Genomic DNA, 16,119 nt, shown 5'->3' with positions numbered 1-16,119 from the left:
TTTTGGGGTCCATTTTCTCCTGTTATCCTTGTAAAAATACAAAATTTGGGGCTAAAAAACGTTTTTGTCGGAAAAATTAGATTTTTTTTATTTTCACAGCTCAACGCTGTGTGTGTGTAAAAAAAAGGGAACAGAATTTCAGGAAAAGAACATCAAACCTAACACCAACTCTAAAAAAGCTGAAGTTGAAAAGAGGATGGCTTCTACAAATGGATAATGATCCTAAACACAAGTCAAAATCCACAATAGACTTCCTCAAAAGGTGCAAACTGAAGGTTTTACAATGGCCCTCACAGTCCCCTGATCTGAACATCATTGAAAAATCTAAGCTAGGTCTCAAAATAGCAGTGCATGCAAGACGACCAAGGAATCACACAGAACTGGAAGAATTTTCCCAAGGAGGAATGGCTGAAAATCCCTCAATAAAAATTGAAGAACTCTCGGCTGGCTACAAAAACCATTTACAAGCTGTGATACTTTAAAAAGAGGGTGCCACAAGGTACTAACTATGAGGAGTACCGAAACTTTTCTATAGGCCCATTTTCCTTTTTGTAATTTTTAAAATGTAAAATATGAAAAAAAAAGTTTCCCTAAAATACAAAGGAAGTGTTTTCACCAGGGGTGTCCAAAGTTTTACACGCCATTGTATGTGAAAAAAATGTAGAGAAAAGCGTATAAACATTGTATTTTCTGCTGGGCCGCACTGATCTTCTTTAGTTTTATATTTTATACATTCTTTAGAAATTATTTTTATGTATTCACTTTTTGTTGCTGTTTGTGATACCAACATACCTCATTTGTAGATGTCCCATCACTAATTACTGTCACAGACGGATAGTTCTTTGCCCACTCTTTAAATTTACCGTAGTACATTTCGTTGGTCTAGACAAAAAAAAAATAAAAAATCAGTGCATTTGAAAAAATTAAAATGTATAATATTATATACAGTGTGTCCGAAAAGTCATGGTGCACTTTTGACCAGTCACGGGAATGTATACAAGCATACCACGATCCCCGGATCTGACACCCTTAGACTTTTACGGTTATGTGAAGCAACATGTGTACATTGAACGTATCAACAACATCAAAGACGTTATTCACCGTTACACCAGACGTCCTTACCCGTGTGTGGCAAGAACTTCACTATCGTTTGGATGTGTGTAGGGCAACAAATGGAGCCCACATCAAACTGCACTGAATAGGTATGAAACTGGGAGAATTTTTCTTTAATTTGGAGCAGATTTCACATTTCTATTGTTTTTTGTTGCTTTCCAGTGACTGGTCAAAACTGCACCATGACTTTACGGACACACTATATATTAGCAAAAATTAGGATACCAAAGCACAGTTTTATAAAAATCAGCTTCTCTACATGTCTGACAGCCATTCCATTCCAGTGTCAGTTGAATTCCAACCACAGGACACCTCATTCTACTTAATGTGCTTCTGATTTGGTGATCACCTAAATAAAATCTTATTTATCAAAGGAAAGTATAAAAACCCTGCTGTGGTGTTCACAATCCTCTTGCAATAGGACAAGCTGGATGGCAAAGAAAGTGCTAGTAATATCCCAAAAGTAATAGGAATGAAAAAATTACTTTTAACCATGCCAAAGGAGTTGAAAAGAAAAGTCTTGAGTGAGGAAAAGAAGGGCTCAATTCTGGCTTTACTAGCAGAGGGGGATACAGTGAGCGTCATGCTGCCTCCATCCTTAAAATTTTTAATACGGCAGTCCATTACAAAAAAGTCAAGCAGCAGACATTGGGGACAACAAAGCTACAGACCGGCAGAGGGCAAAAACGACTCTCCACTGACCGGGATGACCGTCATCTTATTCGAATGTCACTCAGCAACCACAGGATGACATCAAGTGACCTACAAAAGGAATGGCAAATGGCAGCTGAGGTGAAGTGCACGGCAAGAACAGTTCGTAACAGGCTCCTAGAGGCAGGACTCAAGTCATGTAAAGCTAGAAAAAGCCTTTCATCAATGAGAAGTAAAGGAGAGCCAGGCTGAAGTTTGCCAAAGAACATAAGAAATGGACCATAGAGCACTGGAGTAAGGTAATCTTTTCTGATGAGTCTAATTTTCAGCTTTGCCCAACACCTGGTGGTCTAATGGTTAGACGGAGATTTGGAGAGGCGTACAAGCTACTGTGTCTTGCACCCACTGTGAAATTCCCTGATAAAGGAAACCGTGTTTTTTCGGAAACTAGTTGGAGAGTAATTGGTCCACTGCGCTCCCTGTAATCTATCACATGACTGGTGACATCACGAATGTCTGTCAGGATCCTGTCAGTGCCGGCAAACTGCCACGGCTGAGCAGGGTGACTCATCCACACTGCGGTAGGGCCCGGAGTCAGATGCAGCGGGGAAAGCTCAGGCAGATGAGACCTGGGAGGCTGAAGGTTGTAGGAAGCACAAGGACCTACGATCATGTGACCACAAGGGGTGGGGCTTAGCATCCTGCTGCTGGAGATGAGTGTAGGATGCTTACTACAGGGATCCTGTAGTAGAGGAGAGGGAAACTCAGGTCAGACAAATGGGGGTCATACATGGAGAGGGCGGCGCGGTACCGAAGGGGCGAGCAGAGAATAGTCAGAACGTAGGCAATGAGTCATACACGGAGATAGCAGTGCAGTACCGAAGGGACTAGCAAAGAATAGTCAGAACGTAGGCCATGAGTCATACACAGAGATAACAGTGCAGTACCGAAGGGGCAAGCAGAGAATAGTCAGAACGTAGGCAATGAGTCATAAACGGAGATAGCAGCGCAGTACCGGAGAGGCAGGCAGAACTCGTAACAGGGACAGAACCAGATCAAAACCAAACAAGCATAAAGTAGCACAGGCACAAAGCACACCAGGGTCACACACACTCGGCTGAGGGTCAGAGTATAAGTGACAAAGAGTGACCCCACAATGAGGCTATAAGAAGCCTCCCAGAATCCCAGAGTGAGGCCGTGACGAATATTCCCAGCACATCACGGGTAGATGCGGTGAAAGGTGACTGGGTGGTGGGTTGCCCTGGTAACATGACAGCACTTCCGGGTCGACTCCAATTGGTTCCTGCCCCTTTTTAAAATCCCCACTATTCTTTACAATACGCCCCCTGACAAAGGCTTCGCCGAAGCGTGAAGATTTTCCCAGGTATGTCTATAAGGACCTTAGTGAATATTATTATCAGATGGCAACAATATGGTCTATAGTTACCTGCTATATGATACCGATCAGGGATCTGTACTGAAATAGGCACTAATTACTTACCACTGGGGGAAATATATCTGCTATATATTTTAAAATGGTGGTATACCTATATGATTTGTTGTAATTTTTGACATTTTTGGTAAGCATTTACACCCACGTCCCGTGTTGGAAACTGTTATGTATACTATGGTTTTTCCCTACCTTTATAATTACTGTTTTGTAATTAATAAAAATATTTCTATATTTATAAATACTTCAGGACTTTATGATCACTTTTTTTCATTTGTTTGTAAATTGTTCTCTTAGTCTACAAACTTCTGACAACATGTCTCCGAATTTCCAAGCACTAAATTTTGTTTTTTTTTTCTGAAAAGGAGAAATGGTTAAAATTAAAAAAAAAAAACGCCCAGTGCTCTCAGACCTAAAATAATGAAAGAAAACAAGTTCATAATCATTTAGAAACAATACTAATGTTTTAACTCAGGAAGAGTTCAGAAATCAATATTTTGTGGAATAACCATGATTTTTAATCACAGCTTTCATGCATCTTGGCATGCTTTCCACCAGTCTTTCACACTGCTTCTGTCACAAAAACTTAAGCAGACCTTCTTTGATGGTTTGCGACTATCCATCATCCCCTTGATTACATTCCAGAGGTTTGCAATTGAGTTCAGGTATGGAGAATGAGCTGCCCATGACAGGGTTTTGATGCGGTGGTCTCTTAATTTTTGCCAGAGCTGTATAATATTATATATATATATATATATATATATATATATATATATACACACACATACATACACGCACACATACAGTGGGTACGGAAATTTTTCAGACTCCTTTAAATATTTCACTCTTTGTTTCATTGCAGTCATTTGGTAAATTCAAAACAGATCATTTTTTTCTCATTAATGTACACTCTGCACCCATCTTGACTGAAAATAAAAACTGATATGTAGAAATTTTTGCAAACTTATTAAAGAAAAAACGAAATATCACATGGTCATAAGTATTCAGACCCTTTGCTCAGACACTCATATTTAAGTCACATGCTGTCCATTTCCTTGTGATCCTCCTTGAGATGGCTCTACTCCTTCATCGGAGTACAGCTGTGTTTAATTAAACTGATAGGACTTTATTTCTAAAGGCACACAACTGTCTATATAAGACCTCACAGCTCACAGTTCATGTCAGAGCAAATTAGAATCATGAGGTCAAAAGGAACTGGCCAAGGAGCTCAGAGACAGAACTGTGACAAGGCACACATCTGGCCAAGGTTACAAAACAATTTCTGCAGTACTCAATGTTATGAATGAGTCACCGTAGGAGGCAAAAACAGAAATACTAGCTAAGTCCAGAAAACCAGAGAAGTTGGCAGCTATCGGATTGCAGACCCCTGAACCTATCAACAACAACTAGCAGTAGCCGTGGGGGGTTCCTACGGTGCCCTAGACCCCTCGATCACAGCCGGAGAACTACATAGCCTAAAGACAGAAAGGGAAATCTAAACTGCCCCAGAGCAGACCCCAAAGCAATAGGCAGCCCCTAACATATAATGACGGTGAAGCAAGATGAAAAAACACACAGATAGAAAGATAGGCTGAGCAAATGATGGGGCCCAAGCTAACTAGATAGGACAGGATAGAAAAGCTGCTGTCTATAATCCACCAAAACCCTATCAAAAACAAGAGCCAACAGCTGATAGGGAAAAAAGCCCTGAAGACGTTAGGCTTCAAAAAGACTATATCAGTACTCAGGTATTTTCTGAAGACAGAGCAAAAAGGAATTCAGCTCACCCCAGCAGGGAATGGCAGAAATCAAGGAAAACAATGCAAAAACAAACCCGAAAACACAAATGCAAAAAGTAGAGCAGAAAACTTAGCTTTTGAAGAGCAGGAATCAGACTGGTCTCCTAGAATCCCTCAGAGAGATCACCAGCAAGGCAGAAGGGCGTCGGCTGCCTTATATCCAGTCAGTAATTCCCGTAACCCAGTCATCATCATCCTGCCCAGGTGCTTGGTAATCAGCCTCACTACCTTCCTTCACCAGAAGAGGGAGTTCATCAGACCTCAATGGTGAAGGGGAAAATGAACTCACAACAACTCAAGGTTCCTAAAATTACAGTGGCCTCCATAATCCTTAAATGGAATAAGTTTGGGACCACCAGTCTTCCTAGACCTGGCGATCCAGCCAAACGGAGCAATCGAAAGAGAAGAGCCTTGGTGAGAGAGGAAAACAAGAACCCCAGGATCACTGTGGCTGATCTCCAAAGCAGTAGGGAGATGGGAGAATGTTCCACAAAGTCAACTATCACTACAGCCCTCCACCAGTCGGGCCTTTATGGCAGAGTGGCCAGACGGAAGCCACTCCTCAGTGCAAGACATGAAAGCCCGCACAGAGTTTGATAACAAAAACACATAAAGGACTCCCAGACTATGAGAAATAAGATTCTCTGGTCTGATGAGAGGAAGAGAGACATTTTTGGTGATAATTCTAAGCGTTATGTGTGGAGAAAACCATTCACTGCTCATCACCTGCCCAATACAATCCCAACAGTGAAACATGATGGTGGCAACATCACGCTATAATGGTGTTTTTTTAGCTGCAGGGACAGGACGACTGGTTGCCATTGAAGGAAACATGAATGTGGCCAAGTACAGAGATATCCTGGATGACAACCACTTCCAGAGTGCTCTAACCTCAGACTTGGGTAGGTTCACCTTCCAAATGACAATGACCCTAAGCACACAGCTACAATAGCAATGGAGTGTCTTCAAAACAACTCTGTGACCATTCTTGATGGGCCCAGACAAAGTCATGACCTAAACGCAATAGAGCATCTCTGGAGAGACATGAAAGAGGCTGTCCACCAACGTTCACCATGCAACCTGACGAAACTGGAGAGGATTTGCAAGGAAGAATGGCAGAGGATCCCCAAATCCAGGTGTGAAAAACTTGTTTAATCATTCCCAAGAAGACTCATAGCTGTACTAGCTCAAAAGGGTCCTTCTACTCAATACTGAGCAAAGGGTCTGAATACTTATGACCATGTGCTATTTCAGCTTTTCTTTTTTAATAAATTTGCAAAAATGTCTACATTTGTTTTTTTTTTTTTCAACCAAGATGGGGTGTAAAATGTACATTAATAAGAAAAAAAATGAACTTTTTTGAATTTACCAAATAGCTGCAATGAAACAGAGTTAAAAATTTAAAGGGGTCGGAATACTTTCCATACCCACTATGTATAAACATAAACCACCTGTCATAATTAATTTCCATTTGAAAATATTTATTTCCTCAAATATAGTTAGGAAGAATAATGAGTAACAATGCATTGAGCAAAACTGCACTCACAGATTAAACTGATTATCTTGGACCTTAAAGGTCCCGTTACATTTAGCGATGCACCAGCGATCCCGACGATAGGACCTGGTCAGGATCTCTGGTGCATCGCTAAATGGTCGCTAGTGAGCTGCCAAACAGGCAGATCTCACCAGCGACGCAGCAGCGATAAGCGATCCGTCGGTGGTTGCTCTTACCTGTCACACCGTAGCGATGATGACTTCCGCCTGCGTCCATGCGTCGCTAGTCGGCGCCAGCGGGACGCCAACGAGGAAAAAATGGCCCAGGACATTCGAGCACAATCAGCGATATCCAGTGGGGGGGCTGGTTGCAGGTACGTGTAACACAAAGCGAGATCGCCAGCGATATCGCTGTTGCGTCACAAAATCGGTGATGCTTTAGCGATATCGCTAGCTATCTCGCTATGTGTAAAAGGCCCTTTAGTCACCATATAGATTAGAGTAAAGTTTGCTAAACCAGCTAGTAATTAACAGTCTAATAGGGGATTTCCGACTCTCCCTAGACAGACACTGTCAGTGGAGAGAAAGATCCCAGCTGTTAATTTTTGTTGCTCCTCCTGGAGATAATCTACTGAAAAAAGTCTAATAGAGGACACAGAAAACCTTGGCCGAGCAGAGTGATCCTGTGTGAAGATGGTAGAGATAGCTATTGACTGATGGACAGTTGTCAGATGGGCGGGCAGTGAAAACTGATGATTTGACCTTTGCAGCGACTATATTACCTGAGCTTGATGCTGCTGGATGACATTACCTCTGGGTACCTCCTCATTTCTGCCTCAAGAGTCCTTTTACATGGGCAGACAAACTGCATGAAATGAGAATAGGTGATATGGGAAGTCGATTGGTGTCAATTTTCATGGAGAATAATTGTGCCATCAGGACAACCCGTTCCTTGGTTTTCCAACTGTCTTATAGATGTTGCCAACATTGTCAAGGCAAATGGTGCACCAAAAGTTTCAAGTAAGGCACCTATGCATCACATAACAAAAATCTTACTTGAAAGTTTAAAGTGGTTCTTCACTAGTGGACAAACACCTTAAATGCTACAGTGCCCCAAATGAAATAAAAGCAAATTGTAAGGGGATAAACATAGGTGAATGGGGTGTGCATGTGGTTCTAGCTCCCCATGTCTTCCTATTATTCTGTTGTTATTCATTGTCAGTTAGAATGTCTGGTGTGTATCTGCAGTTTGTTTGTTTGCATCCACACTGGTGAAGCCTGAGATCAGATTGGATGAAGTTTCCAACTATCAGCAGACAGATGGTACCAGGAGACAAGACGAGGACGTCCTGCGGAAAGTGAGAGTTATGAGATACCAGAGCCCCTTCAGTGACAAAGAGCAAACAGGATGTCAGATAGATATGAAAATAGATATTAGACCTACCGGTAATTATGTTTCCAGGAGTCCATCCAGACAGCACCCTAGAGGTGGTCCTCCTCCTTCTTACAGGGACAGGAAAGCACATGAGATGTTAAAAGGGCCCCTCCCCACCCATCTCCCTCAGTGTTTTAACAAGTACCACACCATGGCTGATGTAATTTAGCAAATTTATTTCAACCGATATCATATTAAGACATCATGAAACAACACAAACAGGGAGGGAACTAACCGTGCTGTCAGGATGGACTCCTGGAAACATAATTACAGGTAGGTCTAATACTATTTTCCAGGACATCCCTCCTGACAGCACCCTGGAAAATACCAAAAAGTACCTCCTCAGAGTGGGAACACTGCCTGGAGAAACTTTCTCCCAAAGGCAGTTTGTTGACTAGATAACACGTCTAATTTATAATGCTCGCAAAACGTATCTAGCCTGGCCCAGGAGGTGGAGACTGCTCTCGTTGAGTGGACTCTTATTCATTCGGGAGGAATGATCCCTTCTGACTGATAGGCTAGGGAGATTGCTGAGGTAATCCATCTTGCGATGGTGGTTTTAGAGGCTTTTTTCTCCTTATGTTTACCCCCAAGTAAGACAAACAAGTTAGGATCCTGTCTCCAACTACGAGTGACCTCAAGATATTCAATGACTGCCTGTCTAACGTTCAACGCGTGAAGGGCCTGTTCTTTCTGATTTAAAGGGTTTTCACAAAAGGAGGGTAAGATAATCTCCTGGTTTAGATTCTGACAGGACCTTTGGTAAGAAAGCTGGGTCTAATTTTAGGATTATACGATCCTCCCATATCGGAAGATACGGAACCCGAGTGCACAGAGCCTGAATTTCACCTACTCATTTTGCAGTAGTTATGGCCACTAGAAACGCCGTTTTGATGGTCCGGTATGAGATGGACATCTTTTCCCCTGGTACATAAGGCTCTTTTCAGAGGGCTCAAAGAACCAGATTCAAATTCCAAGGGGGCACCGATCGCCTAATGGTAGGATGCAACTCTGACAAATCTAGCGGCCTATGCGTGAGTGGTCAATGAAGTAAAAAAAATGCACTTAAAACCGATATCTGGACTTTTGCGGTGCTACATCTAAGCCCCTAATTAAAACTCGCTTGGAGGAAATCTAAGACCCCTGGAATATTAGGGCTGCCTTCCACAACGTCAGACCTGCCACCTTCCAAACAAAACCTTTTCCATATTTTGTTGCATATTGCAGAGGTGACCGGCTTTCTACTAGCCTGAATTGTGGTTATAACCTGGACCGATAATCCCTGAGCTCTTAGTATGTCCTGCTAAGGATCCAAGCTGCTAGATGAAACCTTCCTGGGTTCTGATGAAAGACTGGGCCCTGGTGGATTATATCCTCCCTCTGAGGAAGCATAAGCGCATCTTTCAAAGCCATAGCCTTTAGCAGTGGTATTCAACTTCTCTTTGGCCAGTATAGGGCGATAATAAGTACCTTTGCCTGATCCTCCTGGATCTTCCCGAGAACCCCTGGAATAAGAGCTATCGGCGGGAAGGCATAAGTAAGAGACCTGCTTCACTTCTGACTCAACGTATCGACAGCTTCTGGATTAGTCCAATGGATTTAGGGAGTAAAATCTGGCAATCTATGTATTTTTCCTGGTCGCAAATAAATCTATTTGAGGTGTACCCCAGAGATTACACAAGTACTGGAACACCTCCTCGTTCAGTTTCATCGGACAGATCTTCTGTCTGCACAAGTAATCTGCCACAAGGTTTTGGGACCTTTCAAGATGAAGTGCCGCCACCAAAAGGACCATCTTCTCCGCCCAGGAAAAAATCTTGTATGCCAGATCCTGGAGTGCTTGGTGTCTGGGGCCCCCTTGGTGTTACAGGAAAGATATCATCATCAAGTTGTCTGATAGGATCTTTACATACTGGCCTTTAGCGCTGCCTGATTTCGTCTTAGGACTTCCCACGTGGCGTAGAGCTCCCTGTAACTGGATGACTTCTACTGGCTCTCTGGTGGCCATCCGCCCTAGAGAATCCTTCCCTCCAAGTGTGCTCCCCCATCCCCATTTGATGGCATCCGTGGTAATCACGCATGGTGAGGCGAATCAAGGAATGCCCACCTCTAGATTCTCTGGCTAAGTCCACCAAAAGCAGTGATCTTCTCACTGACGGGGATAAAGACATTCTTTTGTCGATTGTTGGCTGATGCCGACCAGACAAGACTTCCCTCTGCAAGGCTCTTCACTGGAATTGGGCCCACCGGACACAAGAGATGCAAGCCATCCAGAGGCCTAAGATCTTCATTGCTGACCTGATAGAAGCGCGACTTCTCAGGAACTCTCTGACTCTGTTTTGCACCGTTTCCTATTTTCCTTCTGGTAGGAAGGATGTTCTGCACCTGGAGTCTAGTAGCACACCCAGGGAAATCTTCCTGCTTTCTGGCACCAGGTCCGATTTCTGCCTGTTGATGTTCCATCCGAGGTACTCCATTGTAGATATGGTTTTCTCCCTGTAACGTCGGAGTTCTTCCGCCAAATTTGCCACCAGAATGAAGTTGTCTAAGTACGACACTATGATAATCCCTTGGCTCCCATCTCTGACACCAATTTGGTAAATACTCAGGGAGCTGATGCCAGACCGAATAAAAGGCACTGAAACTGAAAGTGGCAGGTTCGATTCAGAATCTTTCCTGCAAATCTCAAAAATCTTTAGGATGCCGGGTGAATAGGGACCTGTTAATATGCACTTTTTAGGTCGAGGGTGTACATAAATGCATCCATGTCTAGAAAAGGAACTGTAGATTTTGCCGACTCCATTCTGAATCTTTTGTATTTGACCCAACAGTTTAAGGGCCTCAAGTTTATTATGGTGTGGGACTCTCCTGATGGTTTGAAGATGGTGAACAGGGAGTAGTGACCCTCGCTCTCTTCTGCCTGGGGAATGGGGATTATGACGGCCAAGCTCCCTTAAGTCTGCTAACATGGGAGACTCTGTTGATAAGGTACGGGGAGTGATAAACCTTTCGGGAGAGGTGCAGTAAACTCTACCGCATAACAATCTGCTATGCTTCTGAGCACCCACTGATCCTGGGTAATCTGGAACCAATTTGCTACAAAGCGCTTGAGTCACCCCAGATAAGGATGGCGTCATTGTCTTCTTGATCTTGAACTCGACCCAAATAGGGACCCTTTACTCTTCCCTCTTTTGTTATAGGTTCCTGTACTGGACTTCTCTTGCCCCCTGTAATCAGATTGCCTCCGAGAAGGGCCTGGTTTACGAAAAGACTGGTTCCTTCTAAACCTACCCTCAGGAAACCCCTTCTTTTTGTCAGATGCTTTCTCTAAGATGTCATCTAATGCAGGCCCGAACACCCTAAACCCTGAGAAGGGAATAGAGCATAACTTATTTTTTGACACGTTGCCTCCTGTCCAGGTTTTCATCCAAATAGCACTACAGGCCGCATTAGACAAAGAGCTATTTCTAGCAGAGAACCTCACCGATTTTGCAGATGTATCTGCCAAAAAATCTGTAGCAGATTTCATCAGAGGGAGGGAGGCTATGATTTCCTCCCTTGGAGTTTTGCTGATCAAATGCTCCTTCAGTTGCCCTATACATGAAAACATAGACCTGGTAACTGAAGTCGCGGCTATGTTGGTTTTGAACAAAGCCGCGGATGTCTCCAAAGCCCATTTCAGTAGATTATCCGCCTTTCTACCCATAGAGTCTTTTAGGCTTGAAGATACCTCAAAGGGGATGGATGTCTTCCTGGCAACTGGTACATCAATCTTGGGGACCGCTTCCCAAATCTTAATGACCTCAGGATTGAAACGTAGACAATTCTTAAAATTTCATGCCATCACCAAGCGTCTCTCAGCATCCTCCCACTCCTACAGGGCTAAATAACGGATGTGGACATTCACTGGGAACACACGCTGCTTCAGCTCTGAGACCCCCCGAACATCACATCCTGTCTGGACTGCGGCTTTGGGACCTCCTCCACCTGCATCGTATCTTTGATAGCCTGGACTAAGTCATCGGTATCCTTTGAGGCAAACAAATATCTCCTGCCCCGTTTCGGACCCTCCGATAATACTTCACCCTCTTACTCCTAATCTGACCCCAGGGGATGGGATTCCTTGTCCGAGCTCAGTTCCATCTCTCACTGAGGTCTCTTGGCACACGGACCTGGACTGGGAAGTTGCAGACAGGCAAGGCTAGATATGGACGCATGGACCTCTGCCCAAATCAGAGACCTCATCTCAGACAGTAGGGATGGCTGCTCTTCCCTCACAATTCTGGTGGTGCAGATGTCACAGAGTGTTCTGCCATACGTCTCTGGTAACTTTACAAGGCATATAGGGCATCGTCTGATATTTGCAGAAGCTTTGCCAGACCGTTTAGGCACAGGCAGGGGTACCGATGGGGTTTCCATGTCCTGTATATTGTAGAGAAAAGGGGAATAGTCAGGGACCCTGTAATGGGGACGGGACTGTGAACAGTACACTTACCTCGTAGTCCTTGTTGGTTTTGCCTGGATCCTCCATAGTGCCTCCTGAAAGCCCTGTGCCGCCGAGACCCAGGTAACAGCTTTATTACCTGTCTCAGCCTGTACTTCCGCATTCCACCCTGAAATGAACGCTGACCACGTGTTTGGCATTTTCCCTGACATCACCGGAAGGGCGATGACTTTCTCCACCGCGACACTTCTGGAGACAGCGGCGTCCTGCCAGCCAGCGTCGGAGCCGCGAGTCCCTCATCGGGAGGGACTCCCCACTGGAGTGTCAGCCTCGGGTCTTTGTGACAGGGGGAAGGATTAGCAGCGCCCATGATCCCCGAGCCTTCCGGTAAGCTGAGCTTCTCTCTTGTGCATCCCTTCATGCAGGGACAGGAAAAACACTGAAGGAGGATGGTGGGGAGGGACTTTTTAACTTCTTGTGTGCTTTCGTGTGTGTGGGGAGGGGTAAGGAGGAGGAGGACAACCTCCAGGGTGCTGTCAGAAGGGACGTCCTGAAAAAGGGAATATAATAAATAAATATTATCAGAAGAAATGTAAGCGTGTAGAAGGAGCAATTGATGGTGAAGATGCGATAAGTCTACTTCACTTGCTGGATGCTGAAAGATTGTATGCTACCGATAACCAACTGAATGTGACTTGTAAAGAATTCAGACAGATTGAAACCTCACATATCAATAATTACTTGTGCAGCTTTTGCGTTTTACTGCAAGACACATGAACAAAAGTTACATCTTAAATCAAACCTGTCACCAGGTTTGACCGATATGAGATACGGCCACCACTTTTCAGGCCTGCTATACAGCTTTCTATAATGCTGTAAGGTGTTGATGACAGGCATTGATATGTTAGAGGTGGAATGTATCATGGATATAGTGTTATAAAGACAGTACATTGCTGTGCATATAATTAAGTACAGGGTGGGCCATTTATATGGATGCACCTAAATAAAATGGGAATGGTTGGTGATATCAGCTTACTGTTTAATGTATACGGGAGAGGGAAAACTTTTCAAGATGGGTGGTGACCATGGCAGCCATTTTGGATCCAACTTATTTTTTCCAATGGGAAGAGGGTTATGTGGCACATCAAACTTATTGAGACTTTCACAAGAAAAAGAATGGTGTGCTTGGTTTTAACTATGAGTTATTTACAAGATTCTCTTTGTTCACAGCCATTGACATGTCGCAGAGGTTAACACATGAGGAGCAGATAGAAATTGCATTGATGTCTGGTGAACGCAGTACTCGGATCATTGCAGCAGATTTCAATGCAAGACACCCTACGCAATAAAACGGTCACCATTCCCATTTTATTTAGGTGTATCCATATAAATGGCCCACCCTGTATATAAATCCACGGCTCCTAACATATGAGCTGGACAAAGTTGAGACTGGTTGTCAACATTAACATAATGAAAAGGAAAGTAAAAAGCCAGAAAGGACAATCAGAAAGTCCATGCTTGTGAATACAAAAACTTTATTAATTACTAATAACTGGCATGGATAGGCGAGGGTTAAAATTCGACATGAACACACAGCTATACATGCAGGGGGCGTATTTGACCATATGAATAGATAATATTGTTTGCAATCATATTAGTCACAGTGACTTATGTATGTAAATAAATAGTCCACAATAGGTTGGTAGGGTGAGAGCAGCAGATAATGATCATTAGCATGAGGTATATAATATATCATAGTCACTCATTACCTGAATAAATTCACCCACGGCGGCCCAATGGTCCACTCACCCGCACGCCTGTTTCAGAATATCTCCTTCTTCAGGGATGTTCAGCTTTCTTTAACACTGTATATAAGCCTCCAACCCGACTTGAAAGACATGAGGGGTGGTCTAGGCTGAGGGGTGTTGATGGTCTTGGTCCGGCGCCTCACATCTTCTTGCAAAGCCATCCTCCTTTTTGCTTCGTGTGGATGACGTCATCCACACAGTTTCTCCGACATCGCACTCCTGCCCTGATTAGAGTAAAGTACTGCAGTGCACAAGTTCGGGGCCTCTTTGACCTTTCTAGGTGCCTGAGCGCTGCAGTACTTGGCTCTGCCTCCAATAGGGCAAAGTACACCTGAATTGGCGTAGTATCAAATACTTATTTTTCCCCAGGGAAACGTATCAAATACTTATTTTCCCCACTCTAAATGGAATTTGAGAAGTCTATATATTGGAAACTACCAAAAGTGATACCATTTTAAAAATTGTACCCTCAAATACTTCGAAACAGTGGTCAGGAATTTTTTTTAACCCATTAAATGCTACAAAGGAATAAATGCAAAGAAAAAAATAAAAATTGCAATTTTTTCACTAAAATGTTGCTTTAGACCCAAATTTTTCACTTTTACAAGGGATGACGAGAAAATGGACCCCAAATTTGATATCTAGTTAGCTAATTCTGAGCTCATTGATGCCTCATATGTGGCCAGAAACCAGAAACAAAAACAAGTGGCAGGGCACGGAAAGGAGGGGGCACCATTTGAATTTTGAAACATTTTGCTGAAATAGATTGCAAATGCCAATCTAGAAATTGTGGGACAAATTTTGGTGCTATTTTTTTCCCATCTTTCCCATGTGAAAATGTCAAATCTGGGGCTATAACAAAATTTTTGTGGTAAAAATGTAATTTTTTTCTTCTTCACTGCCCAATGGAATAAAATTCCGTGACACACCTGTGGTGACAATATAATTATTGTGTCCTATATGAATTGATAGGTTTAGCTTGTAAAATGGGGTCACTTATGATGGAATCTTCTGTTCTGGCTCCTCAGGGGCTCTGCTAATGTGACATGGCACCCTTAAACCATTTCAGCAAAATCTGAGCTCCATTATGGCATTTCTTCCTTTCTGATGTTTGCACTGTGCCTCAAAAGTAGTTTTCACCCACACATGAGGTATTATCACACTCAGAAGAAAATGGACCTCACATTTTGTTGTGAAATTTCTCCTGTTACCCATGAAAAAATAAAAAATTTGGGGACCAAAAGAAATATTTTGCAAGAAAAATGTGATTTTTTTAAAATTTTCTTTGCTCTGTGTTATAAACTTATGCTCACCACACATCAAGATAAGTTTCTTGAGCAGTCTAATTTCCAAAATTGTGTCTCTAGTGGGGGTTTCCACTGTTTAGGCATATCAGGGGTCCTACAAACACAACATGGAGTCCGCTCTCGGTTTCAGCCAATTATGTGATCAAAACGTCAAATTTTGCCTTTTCCCTTCCAAGCCCTGCCGTGCGGCCAAACAGTAGTCTTCCCCCACACAGGAGGTATCAGCGTAATGCCATTTTTAATTGCAACAGGATCCTACTCCTCCATAGAGACATAGACTTTAGTCCAAGAGAGGATTCATATTAGGTTCCCAGAGAGACTGACTAAGAGGATTGGCATTAGGTCCTGGCAAACGACAATCGCCTTATCGTGGCTGCCAGGTACACATGAAATGGCCAATTTATGCGCTAAGCATTCTTAATTTTTCATATTTCTGGTGCAGTATTGCAATTCAATTTTCATATTTCATGTTTGCATACTGTGACACTGCAGAGTGTTGCCTTGTTTGATTGTTTTTGAGTTGGCAACTCTAGGTAAGCATCTGTTCAAACCTGATTTATGTTTGGAAATGATAGTCAGTTTTTTGATATTTGTATTAATCATTTTGGAAACTAGACA

At 43.1% G+C, this 16,119-nt stretch overlaps 1 protein-coding gene across 3 annotated transcripts in view; it reads right to left on the bottom strand.

The window, feature by feature from the left end:
- LOC141067703 (UTP--glucose-1-phosphate uridylyltransferase-like) overlaps positions 1-16,119 on the bottom strand; it is a 247,900-nt gene that overhangs the window by 139,669 nt on the left and 92,112 nt on the right. For all 3 annotated transcript variants that reach the window (XM_073558121.1, XM_073558119.1, XM_073558120.1), the window contains exon 3: positions 793-882. In XM_073558121.1, the coding sequence (XP_073414222.1) occupies positions 793-882 (90 nt within the window). The remainder of the gene's footprint in view (positions 1-792; positions 883-16,119) is intronic.

This window comes from Dendrobates tinctorius, unplaced genomic scaffold (assembly GCF_039654945.1).
Source record: "Dendrobates tinctorius isolate UK_male_01 unplaced genomic scaffold, ASM3965494v1 ptg000254l, whole genome shotgun sequence".
Lineage (NCBI taxonomy): Eukaryota > Metazoa > Chordata > Amphibia > Anura > Dendrobatidae > Dendrobates > Dendrobates tinctorius.
The sequence above is the reverse complement of the archived record's forward strand: the minus strand, read 5'-3'. Positions and strand labels throughout refer to the sequence as shown.